The sequence below is a fragment of the Gavia stellata genome, chromosome 11 (assembly GCF_030936135.1).
Source record: "Gavia stellata isolate bGavSte3 chromosome 11, bGavSte3.hap2, whole genome shotgun sequence".
NCBI lineage: Eukaryota > Metazoa > Chordata > Aves > Gaviiformes > Gaviidae > Gavia > Gavia stellata.
This window is the reverse complement of record NC_082604.1, coordinates 1929024-1950152: the sequence shown is the minus strand read 5'-3', so window position 1 is coordinate 1950152 and position 21129 is coordinate 1929024. Positions and strand designations below refer to the sequence as shown.

The following is a 21129-nucleotide window of genomic DNA, read 5'->3' as shown; positions in this document are numbered from 1 at the left end:
GTCTGAGCCCCCCCACGTCCTTCCTGTGAGTAAGGACGACGTCACGGGGCAGACGGCATCAGAAGTGTGCGAAGCCGGATGACGAGCATCCCCCTCCGCCCAGGGCAAGCAGCTGGGGGCCGCGGCATTACTCCCGCTGTACACACACGTGTTCTCCCCTCAGCAGGGAAAGCGCAAGCTCATCACCTCCAAAAGCCCATTAATAAGTAGTGAGGTCCGGATCCTGCACCCAACCCTTCATCCAAAGCACGAATCTTAACAGCCTGTTTCTCTCCATAGGGTGTTCTCAGAGCACATTATAGGGGCATAAGGAACCGAGCCCCAGCTGAAGGGCCAGAGCCCCTGCGCTGACCTCGCAGACAGAGGGGACAGCGACTGGTACCTGTACAATTTCCCCACCATCTTGTACACGGAGGCTTTCCGCAGCCACAACCCCGCAGGCACATCTAGGTGACCAGCAGTGACCAGCGCAGGTATCCCCTAAGGGGTTTACACCATGGAAGCGCATTTTGGTTTGTGTAGAAGACGGGGAAGGCACCGGCTGTTTGTGCGTCTAGGTAAGCTGTTCACAGCAGCAGCACCCTGCTCCTTCCATCTACCGTCCGAGCCCCCTCTGCTTAAGGGGCATGTAGAAGGAGGACCTGGAAAGCGTCCTTACACCACTAGCCCCTCCACAGGGGTTGGGTGTTTTTTTTTTCCCTTCAAAAGAAAAATTCTGCTTTTGTCATCAGCAGACCGCAGGGTCAGCCTCAAAAATCGCATCCCCCAAACGGCGAAAACCAAAGCAAAGGGGAAAGGACACTTAAAGCATTCAGCTCCTGGGTCCTAGCGTTAATAAACGGCTAAAATCTTTCAAGTCCTGAGGGATCCGGGGAAGATTAAGTATCTCACGTAAGGACAAAGCACGACAGATTGCCTTTGTAATAGCTCTCTCGTTGGAGAAGCTCCTCTGATTTTGTGAGGGATTAGGCTAATCAGTTTGAAAGCAAAGACTGATGCAGCTGCTGACCTGCAACACAGATAAATCACCTTATCAGCTTTCCCAGGCCAGAAGCAGCACCCTGAAGGCTGATCGAACCCACAATGACGGAGAGGATGGCCCCAAACCCACCATCTTTCCCCCCAGAGGTGTGAAGAGGAGATACCTCATCCCCAGGCAGGAATCACCTTACATTGTGGTAACCACACCATTACAGAAACAATCGGACACGGTTATTTATACAGGCATTCGACCGTGTCACTTCCAAACCAGCTACGGGGCAATCTTTCCTCTGCAATAGTAAATGGAAGACCTGAGACCCCACTCCAGTTCTGGAGTGTAAGCTAAATGAAAAACAAAAAAAAAAGAAAGAAAGGGGGAAACACCATGTTTAAACTAATCCAGCTCAGACTGACAGTACCAGAGTGAGAATTCACACAGGCTCTCCGTTTGGCAGCCGCGTGGAGGCAGTACGCATGGTAGAGGGCCAATAAAGCAGTAATGCCTTCCAGCAACACCACCAAAGCTGGCAGGACACGTGTCTGTAGCCCGGCACATCGGTGCGAGCACATTTAATGCCCCTTCCACAGCAGTACACCGTAATACCGCGTGGAGACACCCGTATTAGCCTTAAAGAAATTACAGTACTGGACAGCCCCTGTTCACCAAGCCGCGCACACAGGCTTTGTTTGTCTTACTGAGAAGTCTCGTGAGTTACCCTAAAGAGAGATCTCCTTCTTCAGTATTACCGGGACTGTCCTTGCTCATCTCGCTGCTGAACGACATCCCGATGGTCCCTTCAGGATTTTGCGACAGCCACTTAGAGGCTTTTGTGCTCTGATACTCATCCTGGCTAGAGTCATCCTCCTCGTAGACTGTAAGTGAGCTAAAACCGACATTGATTATGTCCGACCTTTTTTTTTTCCATTATATAAAAAAACCCACTCTATTTCATTACCAGGTAGAGTTTCATTCCAGTAAGGCTCTTTATATAATTTACATATTTATTTTAATAAAAAGAAATAAATACTTCTCTTTTCACATTAGATAACTCCCTGGATACAGAAAACAAACAAAACAACAAAACAACCCCAACGACGGGGGCTTCACTATGGATTTGTTACAAATCAAAAGATGGTAAATGTTTTCTTTCTATGGTCATCACAAATCCAGTTTTAGGAATCAAGTAGATTGTAGATATTCCAGCAACAGACGAAAACTCTCCTTGAGGGAACAGTAGCTAAGCACATTGTCCTTGGGAAGATAAAGTCAGCTAACATAACTGTTACCACTCCCTCCAGGTGAGAGTCCTGTTTGTCCATGTGTGCTGCGAGGTACGAGCATCTATCTCGACGATGGACGTTCACAGCATTTGTTCTTAACCGTTCCCTTGGCGAGGTCACAGCAATCTTTCTGACTTGCACTTAAGGTGCATTAGCTAATTTCAAAGAGAGTTACTATCTATCTCCAAAAAATCAGGAATAAAACCAACTTAACCACTACTTCATAACCTAAAGAAGAAAATTTGTGTGCCTGCTGCCTTTTCAAATAAGGTATTAGAAAAGTAACTAAAGTAAGAGTCACCCCAGGGTGATCACAGTGTTACTCTAACAGTGCATGTCTCACAGCAGCTGCTGATGGATTATTTCCCACACCATCTTCTTGCGGAAGTAAGGCATGTGATTCTGAAAAGAAAAGAAAAATCCATTAAATAGGAAGTCGTGGCAGAAAGAGGCAGAAAATATGCATAAATGCCCAGTTAATTCTTTAACACGAAGTTCCTTTTAAGAACTGTCAACACTTGCCATTTGGCTACGACATGGGTTTCACCCACACAGCTCCTACGAGGGTGACATGACAACCCAAGAAAACCAGATTTACTTTACACGACAGCTTACAAGGACTTCTGCGTTGGAAAATAACCAGTCTCTTAACTGGTCAAAGGGTGAAGCCCATTTCTCCAGAAGATACAAAGATCGCAAACCCACTGGCTGCGTATCTTGCCCAAGAGGAGTCGCACTGATTCAGCCAGGAAGCAGATACCAGACGGAAGGATGGAGAACACGGCTCTGCCCCGCTGAGGCCAACCCCAGCAACCATGCACCAAAACCAGAGAGAGGTACAAAACCTCAGCCCCTGCCCCAGACACAAGTAACAGCTGCTGCGTAACTTCCCTGGCTCTTGTATCGGTGCGAAAAAGTCTGGAGCTGTTTATAACCTTCGCTCACCTGTGTAAAAGTTATCGGTTTGTCTCTGGCGATATAATCAGCGTATTTGCACATAAAAACCCCGCAGTCGCTTCCATTCAATTGCTGAGGGATTTCCTAATGAATGAAAAGAAAATGGAGAATTTTCCTGTCTTAGAAGAGCAGCAATTTGGAAGCGGCACACATCACCCACACCAGCAATACACTAACCAACCGCTCGGGAACCTACTTGCATAATCCATTCACCCCTCCCAACACAAGGAATAGACCCAATTAACCGCACATCATCCCTCCCCTCTGCTTCCTTTACTCGGATGTGACAAGCTAAATCCTTGGCAGGCTGATAAGGGGATAGCAGCCTTCCTCCCTGCAAGGTGTCTTGAGGTTTGCACAGCGTCGTGTTTCTTAAACTGAGTCTTTAGATACTGCTTTTTACTATTAACTTGTTGAGAAACATCAGCTCAACCCTCTGCTTTGTCACGTGCCAGGATTTGCGCTCCAAACAAGAATAATTATCCCAAATCCAAACCTGATTTTCAAAGCCTACGTTCTCTGACAACAGCTAAAAAGAGTCTTAAATTTGACTTGTGAAATGGGGGCAAAGCCAGATTCACCTTAATGTGGCAGACTAATTAAAAAAAATAACGTATTCAGTGAGCAAGGAGAGGCCCTGCTTAAAGACTTCATCCCAGCATTGTTTCCTGGTCCACTTGCAGCCTGACGTGGTACTGTAAGAACACAAGATGCTTATGGCCATTCTCTAAAGGCTTGGATTTATTAGAAAGCGTTAAGACCTTCGTGACGAGGAGCTACAGTTCACATTTCAGATCCAAATAGTGCTCACATACATGTGACTCCATGCTGTGAAGAGTCCACTCCGACAAAGTCAGCTCCAGATTTCTTTTTTCCCGGCTTTCTTCTTGCAGGTATTGGCTGTTTAAAACAAAACAACAAACACTCTTCAGCTCTGTAATTTAGGCCAACAGTAACAAAAAAAAAACACGAGCTGCTGAAGGATCACAGGAAGATGAATGGCAGGACAGTAAAATGTCAAGAGGATCCTCATAGGAGGTGACTGGAGGAAAACCCCAAATCTTAAATTTACACACACAGTGAGAAGCTGCGAGCTAATGGTCAGGAATGAGACCAACAATTCCAGGGACTTCCACAAAAGCGTAAGCTCATTGCTTAGTAGAGGTCAAAAAAAAACCCCAAATTGCACGTTATTGGAGGAGGAACAGAAAAACCAAGCAAGGAACCATAATGCCACCGTGTGCCTTAGTCCCACATACTGGGTGCACCTCTGGAAGAACAAATACAAAACTTTTGGGATAATATCTCTGGCTGAGGAAGTTCCCAGGCCACCAGCTGCTGGAAGAATACTCTTGAGGAAAACATTATTCGATGCAGACCTGTTCTTACACCCTTTCCCAGGCACCTACTGTTAACTGTTCAGGAGAGCACTAGACTAAACCAACACTTGGCTTGTCTCTGTGGGGCTGCTCTCCTGCTCTTGGTCTGCAAAGCTGTTGGATTACGGGTTTTTACTACTTCTGCATCAGTGGCAAAGACATCTAAGGATGCTGGCTTGCACACCATGAAAAACTGTACCCGTGACATTTGAGATGTATGCCACGCCAGCTGATACATCTGGAAAAGCTTGCTACGAGACATCAGTCTTGAATGAGAAAGTCAGAAATACAAATAACACTCAGTAAGGACGCAAGGGTAGTTGGCTGGGGTAAGCTGGAGGGAAATACGTCGGCTTTGTTTAAAATGCTGAACGGAATAGAAGAGGTATAGACAAACTGAGAAGGAGCATGTTACACAGTTCACTACAGTAGAAAGGATGAACACTACAAGTGAGGGGGGAAAAAAAAGGACTCAATACAAGAAAAGGATAAGAGCTAAGCAATAAAGAATAAAAGTATACGTGTAACTGATCACAAATAGGAGCGTATATACACTAGGACACCATTACTGAGTTGCAGTCTGAAAGTTCTTAAAGAAGAGGGCCTTAAAAAGCTCTTGGAAGACTGTAAACACCCGAGACCCTGGGTGGAGGGGACGACGTGGGGCTAGATAAGTAGTCAATGTCACACAACTCGCAGCAAGCGAATCAAAGATTTCTGTGTCGTTATCTATGAGAAATGCAAGAACTTGAAGTCGTGTTACAGGGACAAAATCCCAAAACCTTCTCATAATTCACAACATAAAAGCAGTGACTGAGCAGTTACTTACAATAAATTTTCACAAATCTTGTCTCCTTTTTGTCCCATTGAGTCAAAGTATTTGATGGTCGTCTTTCTGACATCTATGACCTGTTATTAAAAGGTGACCGTTAGACAAAGCACAATCTTGCGCTGCACACACCCCAAAATCTAAATGGCTTTTCTTGCTAGTTTTTTCTCCCCATCCAGTTCTAACTAAAAAGGCAGTTTGACTCACCACTAGTGCCCAATGCACTCTCAAGTGAATGGGTACTAAGATGAGGTCTTGCTTGAAGAGATCCACACCTCTGGTCCATCTTCTTACTGCTTGGTAGCCCCCAGAAATTAGTTTGGGATAAAAGAAAGTACTAAAAGCATGGACTGTTGGATATCCTTCCTTCTTATTTCTTTCCACCAGAAGGCTCATGTAGAAGTTAATGACCTATACCACAAAGAGTAAACTTGAGATGTAAAATAAGACACTAGCTTAACCAAATGAAAAATACAGCAACATGGCTTTGCTGGCCACCCTTAAGTAGGCAGCTGAGAGGACTCCAGCCTCAGCTGTCAGCTTTTGGTCAGAGATTCACACTTGGTTACTTTTGCAGTTCGATAAAAACACCTGCCACCCACTCCAATAACAGAGTAACTCCTGGAAGCTGCACAATACTAGAAGGAACTTCCAGAAACACTAGACCCTTAAGTACCTAAAATAAGAACTGCACAGATATTTCTAGGCTCTGCAGTGGAGGTCATCAAATAACTCTGAAAAGACTTCTGTACACAGCGAAGGGGTATTTTTAAATAAATGCTGAATTACAGTATCACTATGCTGCAGCTAGTTTTACCTCATCATTTAGCCAGCGAAGGTTCCTTAGAGTGTGGATGTCCTCACGAGTGACCTTTAGTTTGAAGGCACTGCTCATGATCTCATCTGGCTCACCTTTGCCAAATGCGTCAATGACCTCTCTCTCCATGGCCTGAAATGAACAATTAAATGGGGAAGGACTTGTGAAACAGAGTTTTGAACACGCTAACCTGTGGGCAGCTTTCAGCTGAAACAAGGCCTGTAAATTAAGCTCAGGTGACAGCAACTGGCTTTGCCAGGCTTTTTTTTGCGAAGTTAGCAATAGCACTTTTTTGTTTGCTTGTTTCTTTCAGCATCCTAACTTTGAACTTTAGAGCCCAGGTTTGCTTCAATTTCTTTTCGCAAGGAAGCTGAAATAAAACACGTGGACTAGCAAACACACTGAAGCAGCTGAAAAATGAACAGAAGTACAGCAAACACCTTTCCCACGTGATGCTGCAGCCCTCGCAGTACTGGGGTTTAAGCCAGCCACAGTAGGCATTCTCCATGCCAAGGCAGCTAAGTCAGGGGCCTGAAAGAATTTGAAGGTGGGGGACTTCAAAGGGAACAGAAGTAACAGCGAAGGGGGAAATGGAGGCAGCTACACCGCAGTCAGGCAATCAGGAGTCCGGGCTGTGCATGCAACTGGTTGTAACATGGATGTTTCCATCTACGTCGTCTTAAGGAATGCAAATAAATCACTAGATCTGCTAGTATAAAATACTCTGATCTGCAATAGCATCTCCTTCTTGGTTGAATCTGGGCTAGCAAAATAAGAAAACCACTCGGTTCTCCTTGTGCTGAGCATCACTCTGCAGACTTTGTAAACTCTGGATTTGCTAGTCCTTTCCAAGTCAATCCTCAATGAGCAAAAAAAGGAGGTGCTCAATTAGATCAGCACGACTGCAACTCCGAAGAATAAAAGCAGCCAAAAATTCATAGTAGGGGAACCTGAACTCCCACAGCCTGTTGAACAGTGTAACTAAGTTAACTCCTGTTAACGCTGTTAACACTGTTAGATGCAGTGCAACCATGCCCAGCGCACATACATGACTCTGCGAGATCCTGAGGACGTATGCAAGATGCTCAGGTGCCCCCAAGCAATGCAACACCATGGATCAGCAAAAGCTTATTTTTCAGGTTCTGTCACCATGGTAGGACAGGTTAAGAGGCAGAGCCAATATAAGCGTATGAATCAGGTTAGCACTGCTCTGGGAGACTGTTGTTAAACCTGGACTAATTTTTGTCCTGGTAGCAGAAGCCCCACAAACCCTTAGGTTAGCACAACTGAAGGAGTGTGTGGAGCATATTAAATCCTTAAAACCAGCTTTGTTGCTGACCCTTGCACTGTGAAGTCACAGCTGCAGACGCTTGCTAACAGGTTAAATGCAAGTTCTTAAGATTTCAGAAAGCCTTAAGAACCACTTGTAATAAACGGAGTTTCAGGCAGCTGTTCCACAGCCTTCTGTTTTGTCTAACAGACTGTCAACCATGGTACCTCTGTGAGCGGAGAAAAGTGTTCTACTGGTTTTTCCAAGCTTGGGAATTTCTTTTCTTCCACACCAAGGACAGATGACTTTCTGGACAGAACAGGTGCTAGATGTATTTGGAATAACACCTCTTCTGAGATTTCAGCTCCATACTGTCTCTGTTAGACAAAAGCACATTAAGCTAGCAAGCAAGAACAGATTTTTTTTGTTAGGGGATAGGGCAGAAAATCTTGCTCATGTATAAAGCTGGAAGGGTTTTTGTACACACACCCAGCCAGCAAACTCCAAAGTTACTTTTTATTGGTGACCACATTCCAATTGCGCACCCATGTAGTGCTGCACTCAAAACTAAACGGAGGCAAGAGAGGCAGAAAGTTAGTTTGGCTTGGACTAGCATTAACAACCCCAGCAAAGCCTCCACATGTAGGTATCAAGTTGAGATTGAGATTAATATTTCTGATTTCCATGATTAAAATTTTATTTTTGATCTCAATCCTGACCAGAGATGAAAGTCAAAGAGATGTACTTCCTATCTCACGGAACAAGAGAAGACTGAAGATACTGCAGTCCAGCTTTGCAAGTCAACTAAGTCTGTGCACTAAAGATTTTGAAGCTATACCCAACACATTAAAGGGGAAGAATAAAAATAATATAGTGTAGTGTGCTTATAATAGTCCAAAACCAAAATTAATGGCAGTAGGAAACCCTCTGTGATAGCACTGCTCATCAAACAGTGCTCCCACTTTCCCTGGGAAAAACAACTGGGCCATGTATATTGATGAATAAGTAATGTATTTAAGTGAAGGGTGCCAAAACTTCTGATCACAAATAGCTATGTTTTCCTAAAAACTGAAATAAGGAGTAACGCAAGCTTACCCCTGCAATGCCTTGTTTCACTGGTCTTCCCTGTTCACGAGAGTTTTCTGATGGTGTGTAGTACCTGCGAGGAGAGGGAGAGAGAAAGAGAGAGAAGTGAGCTGTGTATCCGTACTGTCCCATGTAATTCTCAAGAATTCACCTTCTGGATGAGAAATGCTTTTTCAAGGCTTATTCTGACTAGAGCCTCAGTGGCACGCATGAACATGTGACAACATCGTCTCAGCTTCCAACACCATTCTTTCGTAGCAGCAAGACTGGGAGAGAATGAAGAGCTGGGAGCTTTGCAAACCTTCTTCCCTCTACATGTGCAAGACTCCTTTTGTTTCTCTTTATCAGTTTCACTATTTGGGAAACAGGGAAGCAACCAGCACTTCCTCTATCAAGTGCTTTGTGATCTACTGAAGATAAATACTACACGCTAGGTGTTATACTGCAAGGTATGAAATGAACATTTGCAACTATACTTGCATCCAAATATAGTTAACTTACGGCAACTAAGACCGGCACATTGAATTAAAAATGGGACAGCTACAGGATGTTTACTTGCCTTCTACAGGCTAGTCAAGAGAGTGACTATCCCCATTTGGAGAGGATTATCATTAAAACCACACAGACTCTAAAGAGCAAACAAATACACAGACATTGAAGTTGTCCATATATATATGTCCCTTCTTCAAAAACAAGAATTTGCATTGTCACCAAAAGTCCCCTTTTTCAGGAAGGAGATCTACAACAGACTCTCATGGTATCCTATACTCATTGTGCTTTAAAGGCTTTCAATCCAGCATGGTAAGAGTAGATATCATCACAAGCCTTGTCAAATGACTTTAGTTAGTAGCTAAATCTGCAAAAAAAGGCAAGAAAATGTTCCTTTTACTTGAACTCATCTTACTCTATCAGTTATTTTATTTCCTTCTCTCCCCTCGAGCTTAGGGGAACCAGTGACAATTTAAGCACAGGTCTGCACAGCTAAATATAGCGCTAGTGTTTAAAGTGGGGAGAAGAATAGAGATAGAATTAGCTAGAAAACAAGACTGCCACAACTGAATCTCTCTCTGCTCCCATCTACACTTTCTCGTCTCTCATTTAAGGGCAGGTCACTGCAGAAAGATGCTTGTCATACAAAATCTCCCCCTGTAGCTGCACTTACTGCAACCAAAACCCTATTTCCCTCAACAACACAAAACCATCTGAACTCACAGTCCTGCCAGCTCAGACAGCTAATACAAACGAGTCCACTGGCCTCTCAAACAGGCAGTCAACCCAACAGCTTGCTTCCTTTTTGGTCTCATATTGAAACCCAAGGCATCCTGTAAGTCACAAAAAATGCCTCAGTTCCACCAGGCTTTACAAGCTCTCTAATCTTTGTGCTTAGGATCCTAGTTTCAAAGCGAAAGAAACGACATGTCAGCTCATTAATGGTTTGGCAGAAAAACACTCACAAGCAAAAATGGATTCTGCAAATCCAAGGACAACTTGGTACGGCCACCACTCTCACCCTCACTGGCTTTCTTCCCACAGCAAAGGACCCAGCAAACACCACACCAGCACAACCCTGTTTGTCACACAGCACGGCTCTAGCATGGGAGCTGTATCTGAGATGCAACTGGCTTGCGAGCAATTCCAGAGCCACAAGCTAGCTACTCCTCTTCCACAGCACAGAGACGATAAATATGATTTGTCTTCTTCTGGACACTACTGGAGGCTGAAAGAAACATGCACGCAGAGCCAAAAGAAACAAGAACCATGATTCAAAGAGACTCTACCTGATCACATCACTTCTCTGAGACCACTGTGGGCTGCAAACATCTGCACATTTGATACCTGCATAGAAAAGCAGTAATATGAAAACAAGAAGTTGATTTTCAATTACCATCAGGTGTACGTAGCTCTCGGTTTCTGGGTGATAATACAAAAAAGCTTTCAATGACAACTGTACGGTTAGGAAGTTCGAACTCTGGCAAACAGTTTGAACTTTGAATATCATGTGCGAGTGTATGAGAGCTGAATAAGGGCATTTATTAAGTTTTAAATCCTAGATTGCACATGACTAAACAAATGATTTTTGCAAAACCAGATGCTCCTCCAGGCTCAGAAGAATAGCTTGTCGTTTTCCATGACAAAACAAGCTTTCCCCAAATTCTAGCAGCTGCTCAGAAATAATTTCGAAACCTATACGATGATTGCATAATAAAGTCACAGGTATGTAAAAAGAAGTATTGATGAAACAGTATTTAAGTAATAAACAGGGGGAAAAAAAATTACTGGGACAATATTAAATGTATACTCATGAACACGTGGTATGATAACACACTGCTGGTATAAAAGAAAATAGGTTGTCAGCAAACCAGTTTAACTAGCCCACTCTGCAGAAGACAACTAAGGTCATCTTCGGCAGTTACCTATCTTCAACTCGCTAAAGACGATCTACAAAAGAAGACAACTTGATATCAACAGTGGTACTGTGCAATTAGCTTACTTGGTTTCAAAGCTCTGCTATCACAGAAATAGTCATGTATAGCATGAAAAAGGGATTAAAGCGTAAAGCATAACCGCAACTCTGAGTGAAGTAACGGGTGCCTAAGGGCGTGCGGTAACGTATCACCCTCCACTAGTACAAACAGCGGGATACTACAATGTTCTCCTGTATAGTGCAGAGTTACGTCTGCAGCTACAAGCATGACTGGTACAGTAATGTCTCTCAAGTACCACTTTTAAACAAACTTTTTCACTTCAACAAAAACCTTACAAAGCCATTTTAGCCAGTAACTAGCTACGGTTTGGGGGGTGGTGGTGTTTCCCCCCTCTTTCCCCCCCCCCCCCCCTTTCTTTCCAGAGACAGCTCATTTCATTCTAAGAGCTGATGTAAGCTATACTAGCGTAAACACGCTGGCTGATTTAGATTTCCTTATAAATCGACACAGATTAATGACACACTAGCACTGACAAATCTTTTTAGCATAATCTATACCCTCGAGACTTAAGGAAATACCTATTTTGATTTGAAGTCTACCTACAAAGTGGAACAGATATGAATCACGGGGATACTCACTGGTCCTTAGTGTCATACATGGATAGACATCTCCTCCGTATTTTTCTTCTTCCAGGTGACTCACAGTCATCACTGGTTCCTTGGAGTAGGCTTGAACACTTTGGTGCAGCAAAAAACAACGGAGAAGAATCACATTTTTTGTATGTACGGTATTTGTTGTCAGTACATACAAATTCACGAGAAAGGATACAGTTTATTTGTACACAACTGTCTACATTAGAGTTGGAAGCCATAGTTAAAGCAATAGAAATATGTAAAGTGAAATTAGGCTGTTTAATCCCTTGACAGAAGCATCCTGCCTCCTGCACTGGTTTCATGACAAAATGCAAAGGGCACTTCCATGAGGAGGGAGTTTACATTCAGCAGCTTGGCTACTCTCAACTCGGGCATACTGAAGACACAGGAGTCAAATTTTCTTTCTCCAGAATTTTGAGAGACTAATCAATGCTGAAATTTGATTCCTTTACCTTTTCACCAGCAAATCAGTGGCTTTTTTGTTTTTTCTTTAAAAAGAAAAAGTATTTTTTGCACATCCTACAAATATCTGGATTTATCTGAAGAGACCACTTTATCTTATGGGACAAGACAGCATTCATTACAACCATCCTTGACCAATTCTTTTCAATCTATTTATTAAAGATTCTGCTGACACTGAGAATGCAATGTCCACAACAAACATACTTTTGGGACATTTTACTTCAGACCTGCTCTACTCTGACCTCAGGGACTACATGCTCATTAGCAGTTGGAGCGCATTAGACACATTCCACAGGAACACTCTCTGGTGTAGCTTCATCTGAAAGGAATCTGTTTCACATGCTCCAGGTCTGCTCCGAGATATGAGCCAAACCACAATAATCAATGGCTGGGAGATTAGATGCTGAAAGCAGAGTCTCGACCCACCCTAAAACGCTATTGCCACTGCACCTAAAATTACATGAGATATTGTTTTCCATATCATTTTCATGCACCAGAATGTTTAAACATGATACGCTGTTTTGAAGTCGTGTGTTTACACGTTTTCTGGCTGTGAACCACCAAGCAGAGATTGGGATTTTTCTAAGCCTTGGTAACAACCCATGTTTCACGGCATTTAAAGGAAATTGGAAGAAAGCATGGCACTTTCTACAGTCTTACTGTATAGAAAGGCATGCTGGGACTTCAGCACCATCTTGGCATAACTATTTTACAAGAATTAGGCCCCTTCTGCTTTGAAGCGTAACTATTCCACTAAGATAATGGCTTCTAATATTTTTGTGGTTTTGACTTGTGTCATTAACTCCATGCAATCTCCTGACACAGTTATAAGATATCAAATATACTCATCACTGGCAGTATATGAATCAGAATTACACACAAGTTCCCCTTCGCAGGTTGCTTTAGGAACTGGAATTCTACACACAAGTGGGATTTTGTCAACTTAGTGTACCGCAAAGAGAAAACCTCCTATAATTTGTATGAGAAGAACTTAGGGAGGTGAAAAGGCACAGAGAAAATTCTGGCATTCCCTGTGTTTACCATAAGTTTCACCTTCTCAGATAAAACAGGATTCCTGACCAAGGAAAAACTCATCAATTGCAAACAAGAAGATAAATTGTTTTTAATGGTGCTACAGAATAACCAGTGCTGTGGATTTTTATACTAGCAGTTACACTGCCAGCACTAGAACTAGGTACTACCTTTCTTAACACAGAGATGAGAAAGGAGTATCAGAAAGAGGAACATCTTCACCTTTAGAGTATACATTCAGAGCATATTCATGCTTCATTGCAGGGAGCTGAAGGGGGCTGTCAGTCTTTTAAGAATTAGTTTGCCCCAACACCTGCCCTGGGACACTGTCCAGAACCCTGAAAGTAGGGAAGATTAATTCCCCTCCTCTTCCATGTACAACAGCTACAAAGTTATCACCAAAAAGTTAATGGTTATTTTCCTACAATTACCTGCAGAAGCTCGCGGGTGGTGGATTAGGGCAGCTTCTAGGATATTTTCCCTTTACCAGTTGCAAGAGCTGTTTGTACTTCTCCTTTTCTCCTCGCTGAACATCCTAGCAGAATGGAGGAAAAAAATAAACAGATCAGAACCACTGCATATGAAGCAAATGTTTGTAAACTGGATATAGTGCGGACTGCACAGGCTGCTCCCAAAAATACCGGCACATTATTCGAGTTTACTTTAGCAGGAATTCCTACACCTTCATTTTGCGCTAGCCCTGCTCTAGGAACTTGTGTCCCACTATAAACCTCAAAATTCTTTCTGCAACTGTTTCCTCAAATGAGGGCCTCTTCTCTTCAGCTGTGGTCTGCACCTCTTTCATAATAATTCAGGCTAACATGCATTCCTGTCAATATACATAATGATTGGGTGCTACAAGTCCCCAGGGTATCTTAATCATACTCCACAGCTTGCCATGGCCTGCTTCTCCAGTACTTTGGTGTAAGTTCTTCTCCCACGTAAGGTAGGTTTATCAGGAATTTTCCAATAGTTGCTTCAGATATCGGAAGGAAAGGACAGAGAAAGACCTCTCAGATAATCCTTCCTTACAGGACTATCAGCAACTGAGTGGGTTTTTGCCTACATTATCCTTTTAAAGTTGCTGTGTAAAGATCACAGTTGAGCTAGGTTAAGGACAAAAAAGTGAAACAACTCTGCAACAAATACACACTTAGTGACAAGGCAGTACTGCTCCACTTACAAGTGAAACTGGCTGGTCCTCCCCCAGTACACCATTTCCATGAAAATAGTTTAAAATTCCATCTTTTGGCAACAAAGCACCGCTCTGTTCCAAGACTCGATGTGTGTAAAGGCAAATAAAACGCTACACGCTGATTTTCCAGAAGCATCGCTTCAACTTAATATTAACTACGTGCACTGTGCTGTTAAACTGCCACTTCAGCATTTGCATACAGCTTTGTTCTAACTGCTAAATTGTTTATTTTCAAAAGATACCTTTCTCACCCAGCGTACCTCTTCAGCAGCACAGAAAAGCCTCCCCATTTTGCTGACTTCAGAAGCTGTGGATTCTGGCACAGCATGCTCCTTAATGGGTGGCCTCAGTGTTAAGATGCTGTCTGGAGCTGGTTTGATGTGGTGTTTGCCATTCCTGCTTGTGCTAAAAACATCAACGACAAAAGAAATAGTATCAAGAGAACATTCAGATATGCACCTCCTGATTCAAGGTCTGCCACCAACTGTTTTGTAAAACATGTACACCGATGGTGATGGAGACAGACAGGAGATGTTTACGACTTTCAGATGAAGACCTGCTGTCTTCAACTGGCTAATGGGGAAGTACGGAGAAGTAAAAGTGAAAATCAGAATGATTGCCTCGTATATACACTGTTGTTCGATCTGCACGTCACAACTGCGCTCAGAGGGACATGGCAGTCCAAGCCCTGAGCCAATAAAGAAGATTAAAGAACGATGCAAGTGTTTTATTCATACCATCCAGCCCCCAGCCCTTCTAAAATCTAGTGCACTGGCACCGAAATGTAGCTGCTGTTTTCCTCACAGAATCATTCTGGTAGAGACCTCTGGATACCATCTGGTCCAAACCTCTGCTCAAGCAGGGTCACCCACAGCAGGCTGCCCAGGACTGTGCCCCGTCGGGTTTTCAAACATCTCCAAGGACAGAGACTCCACAACCTCTCTAGGCAACCTGTGCCAGTACCTGACCACCCTCAGAGTGAAAAAGTGTTTCCTGATGTTCAGATGGAATTTTCTGGTTTTCAATTTGCGCCCATTGCCTCTTGTCCTGTCAGTGAGCACCGCTGAAAAGAGTCTGGCTCCCTCCTCTTCATTCCCTCCCTTCAGATGTTTATCCACATTGATGAAACCCCCTCTGAGCCTTCTCTTCTCCAGGCTGAACAGTCCCAGCTCTATCAGCCTCTCCTCATATGAAAGATGCTTCACTCCCTTAATCATCTTCGTGGCTCTTTGCTGGACTCGCTCCAGTAAGTCCAAATCTTCCTTGTGGGGGGAGCCCAGCACTGGACACAGCATTCCAACGGAGGCCTGAGTAGAAAGGATGGATGACCTCCCTCGACCAGCTGGCAACACCATTCCTACCGCAGCCCAGGACGCTGCTGGCCTTTGCCACGAGGATGTATCACCGGTTCATGGTCAGCTTGTTGTCCCATCAGGACCTCCTTCTCTGCGGAGCTGCTTTCCAGTCGGTCGGCCCCCAGCACGTACTGCTGCCTGGAGTTGTTCCTCCCCACTTGTAGGGCTTTGCATTTCTGCTTATTGAACTTCATGAACTCTCTGCCCAGCTCCCCGGGTCCCTCTGGATGGCAGCACACCCATCGGGTGCATCAGCCACTCCTCCCAGTTTTGTATCACCTGTGAACTTGCTGAAGGTGCACTCTGTCCCATCGTCCAGGTCATTAATGAAGACTTTAAATAGTGTTGGCCCCAGTACTGATCCCTGGGGTACACCACTACTGACTGGCCTCCAACTGGACTTTGTAACTTGGCCACCATAGCACCTCCAAGCTGCGGTACATACCAGACTATCAATTCGATTTTGACACGGGAAGCCAAACAGTAGCATCAAATCACGTCATGACCCTTTCCCCTCCTTCTTCCAGCTATTTCTGACTCGGAGGTAAGTGTACAAACAGTGCCTCAGCAAGCCCCCAAACAATAATTCAAAACAAATGCAATATAAAGGCTAGTCCTTTTATCAAATCAGGAACTATTTTATGCCAAACATCAAGGAGGGGTTTTTTTGAGAGAAGGTTGTTGGGTTATTTTTGTTTTTTTAAAATAACAACTTTTTTTTTTTCCTGTCAAATTAACTATTTAGGACCTTTTCACAAGCATTCCTGGTCTCAGCTTCTTCTCAAGTTCAACACTTCCTCCTACCACAGACCTTTATTCTTTATCTAATCTCCTGTGTCTATGAAGTATCTGGATTTAAAGAAAAAGTTTAAAGTTGGTTGGAGAAAAAAGAAAAACCCACAGCTGGAGACCTCCCTTAGTATAGCAGCCTGGAGGAGTTCCAGAATACCTTGGAAAAATATTGCTATGCAGACACAAATACAAATGCTAGGCAACACAGAGTAAGTTCAAGAATGAAAGTGAAAGACAGCAAACCATTCAGAGAAGTCAAAGAAAATGGAAGGATTTTTACCTCAGGCGTGGAATTGTCATATGAGAAAGGGGTAGTGTTTCCTTATTCAAGGAAGTGTAGGTTCCACAAGGCATTTTATCTACAAGAGAAGAGCATAAGCCATCAGTAACTATGAAAGGAAACTGAAGAGTTTTATGAGTTTACAGTAAAGAGCTTCACCAAAGATAAATGATTTTCATTTTCTCTCTTACATCGTAATACTATTTGTGTTATGTTACTTTAGGATATTTTCATATTGGCAACTACAGAAAGTTGTGCACACAAGGTATTGCCAGCCTAAAGCTGAAATAAAAAAGTGTTATCGGGAACTACCACCTAAAGTTAGCGTTTAAAACAATTTACTTCTGGCAAGCTAACGGTGGACATATCAGAACTGAAGGACTGCATCCAAAGCAGCTCTTGTACTGAGATGGCAAGATAAATGCCTGGCCCCAGTCCAGGAGCCACACAAGGATGCAGGGAAGAAACAGAGTTCATACTCAAGTATTCCTAGATGCTACCTAGATATTGTGCCTGCAATAATCTGTACATAAGCCTAGGGGTAGAGTTGCACAGTACACAAGGTAGGGTGAAAAAGAAACAAGTTCATAACTTGATGTCAGCCTTACCAATTTGTAGCATTTCTGTTTCTAGCGCAGAACCTGCTGGTCTTTTAGATGAACGGTTAGAAGAAGTGAACCAAGTCTTAAATAAAAACAAAAAAAATACCAACGTGAGTATAACCTGAGCGTGAATCAAGCAAACATAAACTTCCTGAAATTTAGTCAGCTCTATTATGACCTGGGGACCATGATTTGCTGGTTCAGATTGCAGCAGAATGTAAATCTTTGCAGGATCTCTGACAAGTATACTTCAGTTTTTTAATACAGGCTCTCATATGTTCAGTGATTAAAACAATACAAGCTTATCACAGAGTTCTCCTCAGTCAGCTCCTAAACATTCCAAAGTGTGATAGTTTAGTCCTTGAAAAATACGTTTTCTACAAATAAGAGTTAATGACTCTCTCAGGAACGAATAATTAGAGCACGACAGTTTCTTATTCCTCTTATCCTATGGGGCAGTAAGAAAAATAACACTACACTTTTGAACCAAACTATGGAGCAGTTCATGACTCATTTTTACAGAGCCAAAGTCGTACAGGAGTCCTCTCCTGGACTGGTGGATAACGAACCTGGCAGAAAGAGGTTTATCTGGAGGAAGCATGCAGTTTTTCTTGTAAGGTAATGTATTTTGACTCCCTAACGACAAGCTTGAGAAAGAGTAACAGTTTACAAACACACTAAAACTATAAACATGAACAACGGTAAAGTATCTGGAAGACAACAAACATCTAGTTTCTTCCTCAGCTGCAAGTGCTAGAGCAGAGTCTGCCAAACTTGAGTAAGGCAAACCCAGCACACAAGAGCTGCCTGCTATGAATGGAAAAGAAGTACCAGGCTCAGAGCAGGCCCAACTTGAAGATGCATTAGGGAGAGCTGCTTACTCTTTCATCTTGCACAGATTCTACCTAGTTTCAAAATCCTTGCTAACCTCTCCTGCAGACTGTGTGATTGGAGCGGCATTGCTGACTGAAGCCTTCAGGCCTTCACTTGTTGCCTTGGCTGGCAACTTCACCACAGCAGAAACTTCTTCAACTTTCTCTTTAAGCTCAGAGATGGTATGATCTAAAATACAAAGACAGGCTATATAAGAACATGATTTAAAAGGGGATTAGGATTTCTATTTGCATTGAAGCCCATCTCCTTAATCCCACCTAACGCAGCGTAACTCATTTCACGTTACACACTCTCCTGCCAACAGCAGTTAGTGGCGATTTTTGTATTAATTGGCTCACTGAGCAGTGCTTCGGAGCTGGAGCTCAAAGACTAACCCATGAGTCTGCCAGCCAGATCTGCAAAAACACCCTGCTTTTGGGAACATTCCCTGTTTCCCAAGAAGTAGCACAGGGTGCAATTGATCCTCCTCACCCCCTCCACACATGCATGTACTCTTGCAGTTTATTACGTGTCACTCTTGCCTAGTCGAGAGAAGCTGTTCGCTGAGGTCTAGAAACCAAAGCTACCCATGCCTGTTCTTTTCAGTATTAAAGAAGCAGCGACATGCAAGCCCTCAGACAGTATTTCCAAACATCAACAAGCCAGGGCTGCCTAATAAGGGGCTGTGTTAAAGATTAAATCACATTAGACAACAGCATTTGTTTGAAGATAAGAGAATGACATTTTAGCAGACTAGGGCATAGGTGGTACCCACGTTCTTAGAAGCAGATTTGGCCTACTTACTAAGATGTGGGAATTGTTCCTACCAAGAGCTAGTCATGTTGCTAAAAGGAGGAGGGATAGGGGAGCAAGATATCAATTTGACATATTTTTCTATTGTTTTATGCTCTTAAGCCTGAAAAGCACACTAACAGTTCAGCAGCCCCTACCATTTAAATAAGGGGCAGCATCGTTTGCCAAGCAGTAACTAGGAAGCGCCACGTCTCCCTGTAGGACTTGTGCTAGGAAATGTCATACAACCTAAAAAGCATCATCTCTCCCTCTTTATCAGTAAAGATGGAAAAGGGGAAATGTCCATCTCAAATCATGACTAATGCAGCTGGCATCCAGAGGCACCGAGGTGGCTGCAGGCAGCTGCATAATTTTACCCTCAAACACTTTGTGAAGGGGGTATCAGAGAAAGCCTCACAGAAGAGAGTACTTCTCTACCCCGCTGTTCTCTCCTATGCTTAGCCTCTGCTGCATCTCCATCCTTCTTTACTCATCCTTCCTCTATCTTTTCAAAACGCACATGCCAAAGTTTTCAGAATCAGATTAAACTGACTCTCCTGTTTTCAATTCAGCTTTCCCCCCCTCCGCCCCACCAAATTCCCTAGCTCACAGAAATACCATCTTTCTCTGCCTGCCATCAGTTTAAAGTTACTTTCTTTCACATCCCAGATTCTAAGTGATTTCTCATAAGACATAGGGGTATTTTGAACCTACAGAGATACATCACGAATACAGATAGGAGGGAGCACACAGCTTTGATTTAAAATACTCTTTCTGCTGACAGGCATGGGCTCACCACCAGAGAGACCTGGGATATCTTCTGCTGGCACTAAAAGTATTGTGCCCTGCCACAGTCAACAAAGATAACATCATATATAGGGCTGGGCCCCATGATACTCCCTCAGGCCGCTGGCTACACAGATGGCCACAAGGAAAGAACAGCTTGAAAAGCTGCAGTTTCAGTAATAATGCTAATAAAGTTCAAAAGCCAGAGTTTTCTAAGGTATGTGAAACCTAAGAAAAATCAGGCATACTAAATACTTCTGTAATGTCAATACCTGATCTTGGCTTTTTTCGTAGAATCTGGTCAGCATTCTCCACAGGTGCCCAAACACTGAGGAAAGAACACACAGAACAGTGTTTTTCAACCACGGGTAAGCTTCTAACAGGCTGACTTCCCTTCACAGGGCCCAAACTGCCGAAGTTAGTTTTCATATCCCAAAGGCCTCCCCCTCCAAGCGCTCCTGGGATCATGTCAGACACACCCACCCAAGTGCCACTGCTGAGCATCTCTCATCAACACCCCCCACCTCGCCCAGTCAACGGACCGCTCACAGAGAGCTAATTATCCCACTAAAGCATATTAGGCCTTTTTTTCTCGTTCTGTTAATGGTTCCTAATGTTTTACATTTGTTCCTATCACCAAAAAATTGCTTAAGTTAATATGTAAAGTTTTCCTCTTTCCCCAAGGAAAGCAGCATACCGGAGGTTACTAAACCATCTAAATTCGTGAATTGCTACACTGAGTGGCAAAGAAAAGTCTAAGTAGGACAGGAAATAAAAGGTGGGAAAGCAACTCATGCATACACCCACTTAAATAACTTACTGCTAAATCAGTGCTCGTGAACTAGTTCTTGAAATAATTCTTAGCTGCACCCTTCCTTACGAAGCGTAAGTCCAAGTATTATATCAGTTGATAACAATGATAAAATCTAGCAAAAATTTTTACTTTGGGAACAGAGCGCGAAGGCTGCTCCTATTTTTTTTTTCTTTCTTTTTCTGTTTGCCTCCAAAAATGCCATGACAGACGGCAAGGGTTCTTTGAAGAATTCTTTGGTCTTTCTGACACAAAATAATTTCTTTTAAACTGTTACAATCCCAAGCCCTGCTGCTATCATCACTTCTGGACTATCTTCTGTCTGTATCAGGAGCACAAAAAGTAACTGATATCCTTAACGCACCTTTCATACAATATAAAGAATGTTTGCTAGTACTATGCTATTAAAGTCAGGCAGAAAATATTGGGGGGTAGATGTTAAAGGCAAATACATTCCTATAAAAATGCAT

General features: G+C 43.2%; 1 protein-coding gene across 1 annotated transcript; it reads right to left on the bottom strand.

The window, feature by feature from the left end:
* Positions 1 to 1997: 1997 nt before the first annotated feature.
* SENP2 (SUMO specific peptidase 2) lies at positions 1998 to 20162 on the bottom strand. Its single transcript, XM_059822746.1, has 16 exons — positions 20121 to 20162; positions 18326 to 18459; positions 17404 to 17479; positions 16796 to 16874; positions 14629 to 14773; positions 13605 to 13708; positions 11665 to 11762; positions 10379 to 10436; positions 8610 to 8673; positions 7742 to 7891; positions 6245 to 6376; positions 5635 to 5838; positions 5428 to 5507; positions 4035 to 4119; positions 3208 to 3303; positions 1998 to 2664 (listed from the first exon to the last, which is right to left on the bottom strand). Exons 3-16 carry the CDS (start codon positions 17414 to 17416, stop codon positions 2602 to 2604), a joined length of 1371 nt encoding a protein of 456 aa, XP_059678729.1. The 5' UTR covers positions 17417 to 17479; positions 18326 to 18459; positions 20121 to 20162; the 3' UTR covers positions 1998 to 2601.
* Between the last annotated feature and the right edge of the window lie 967 nt (positions 20163 to 21129).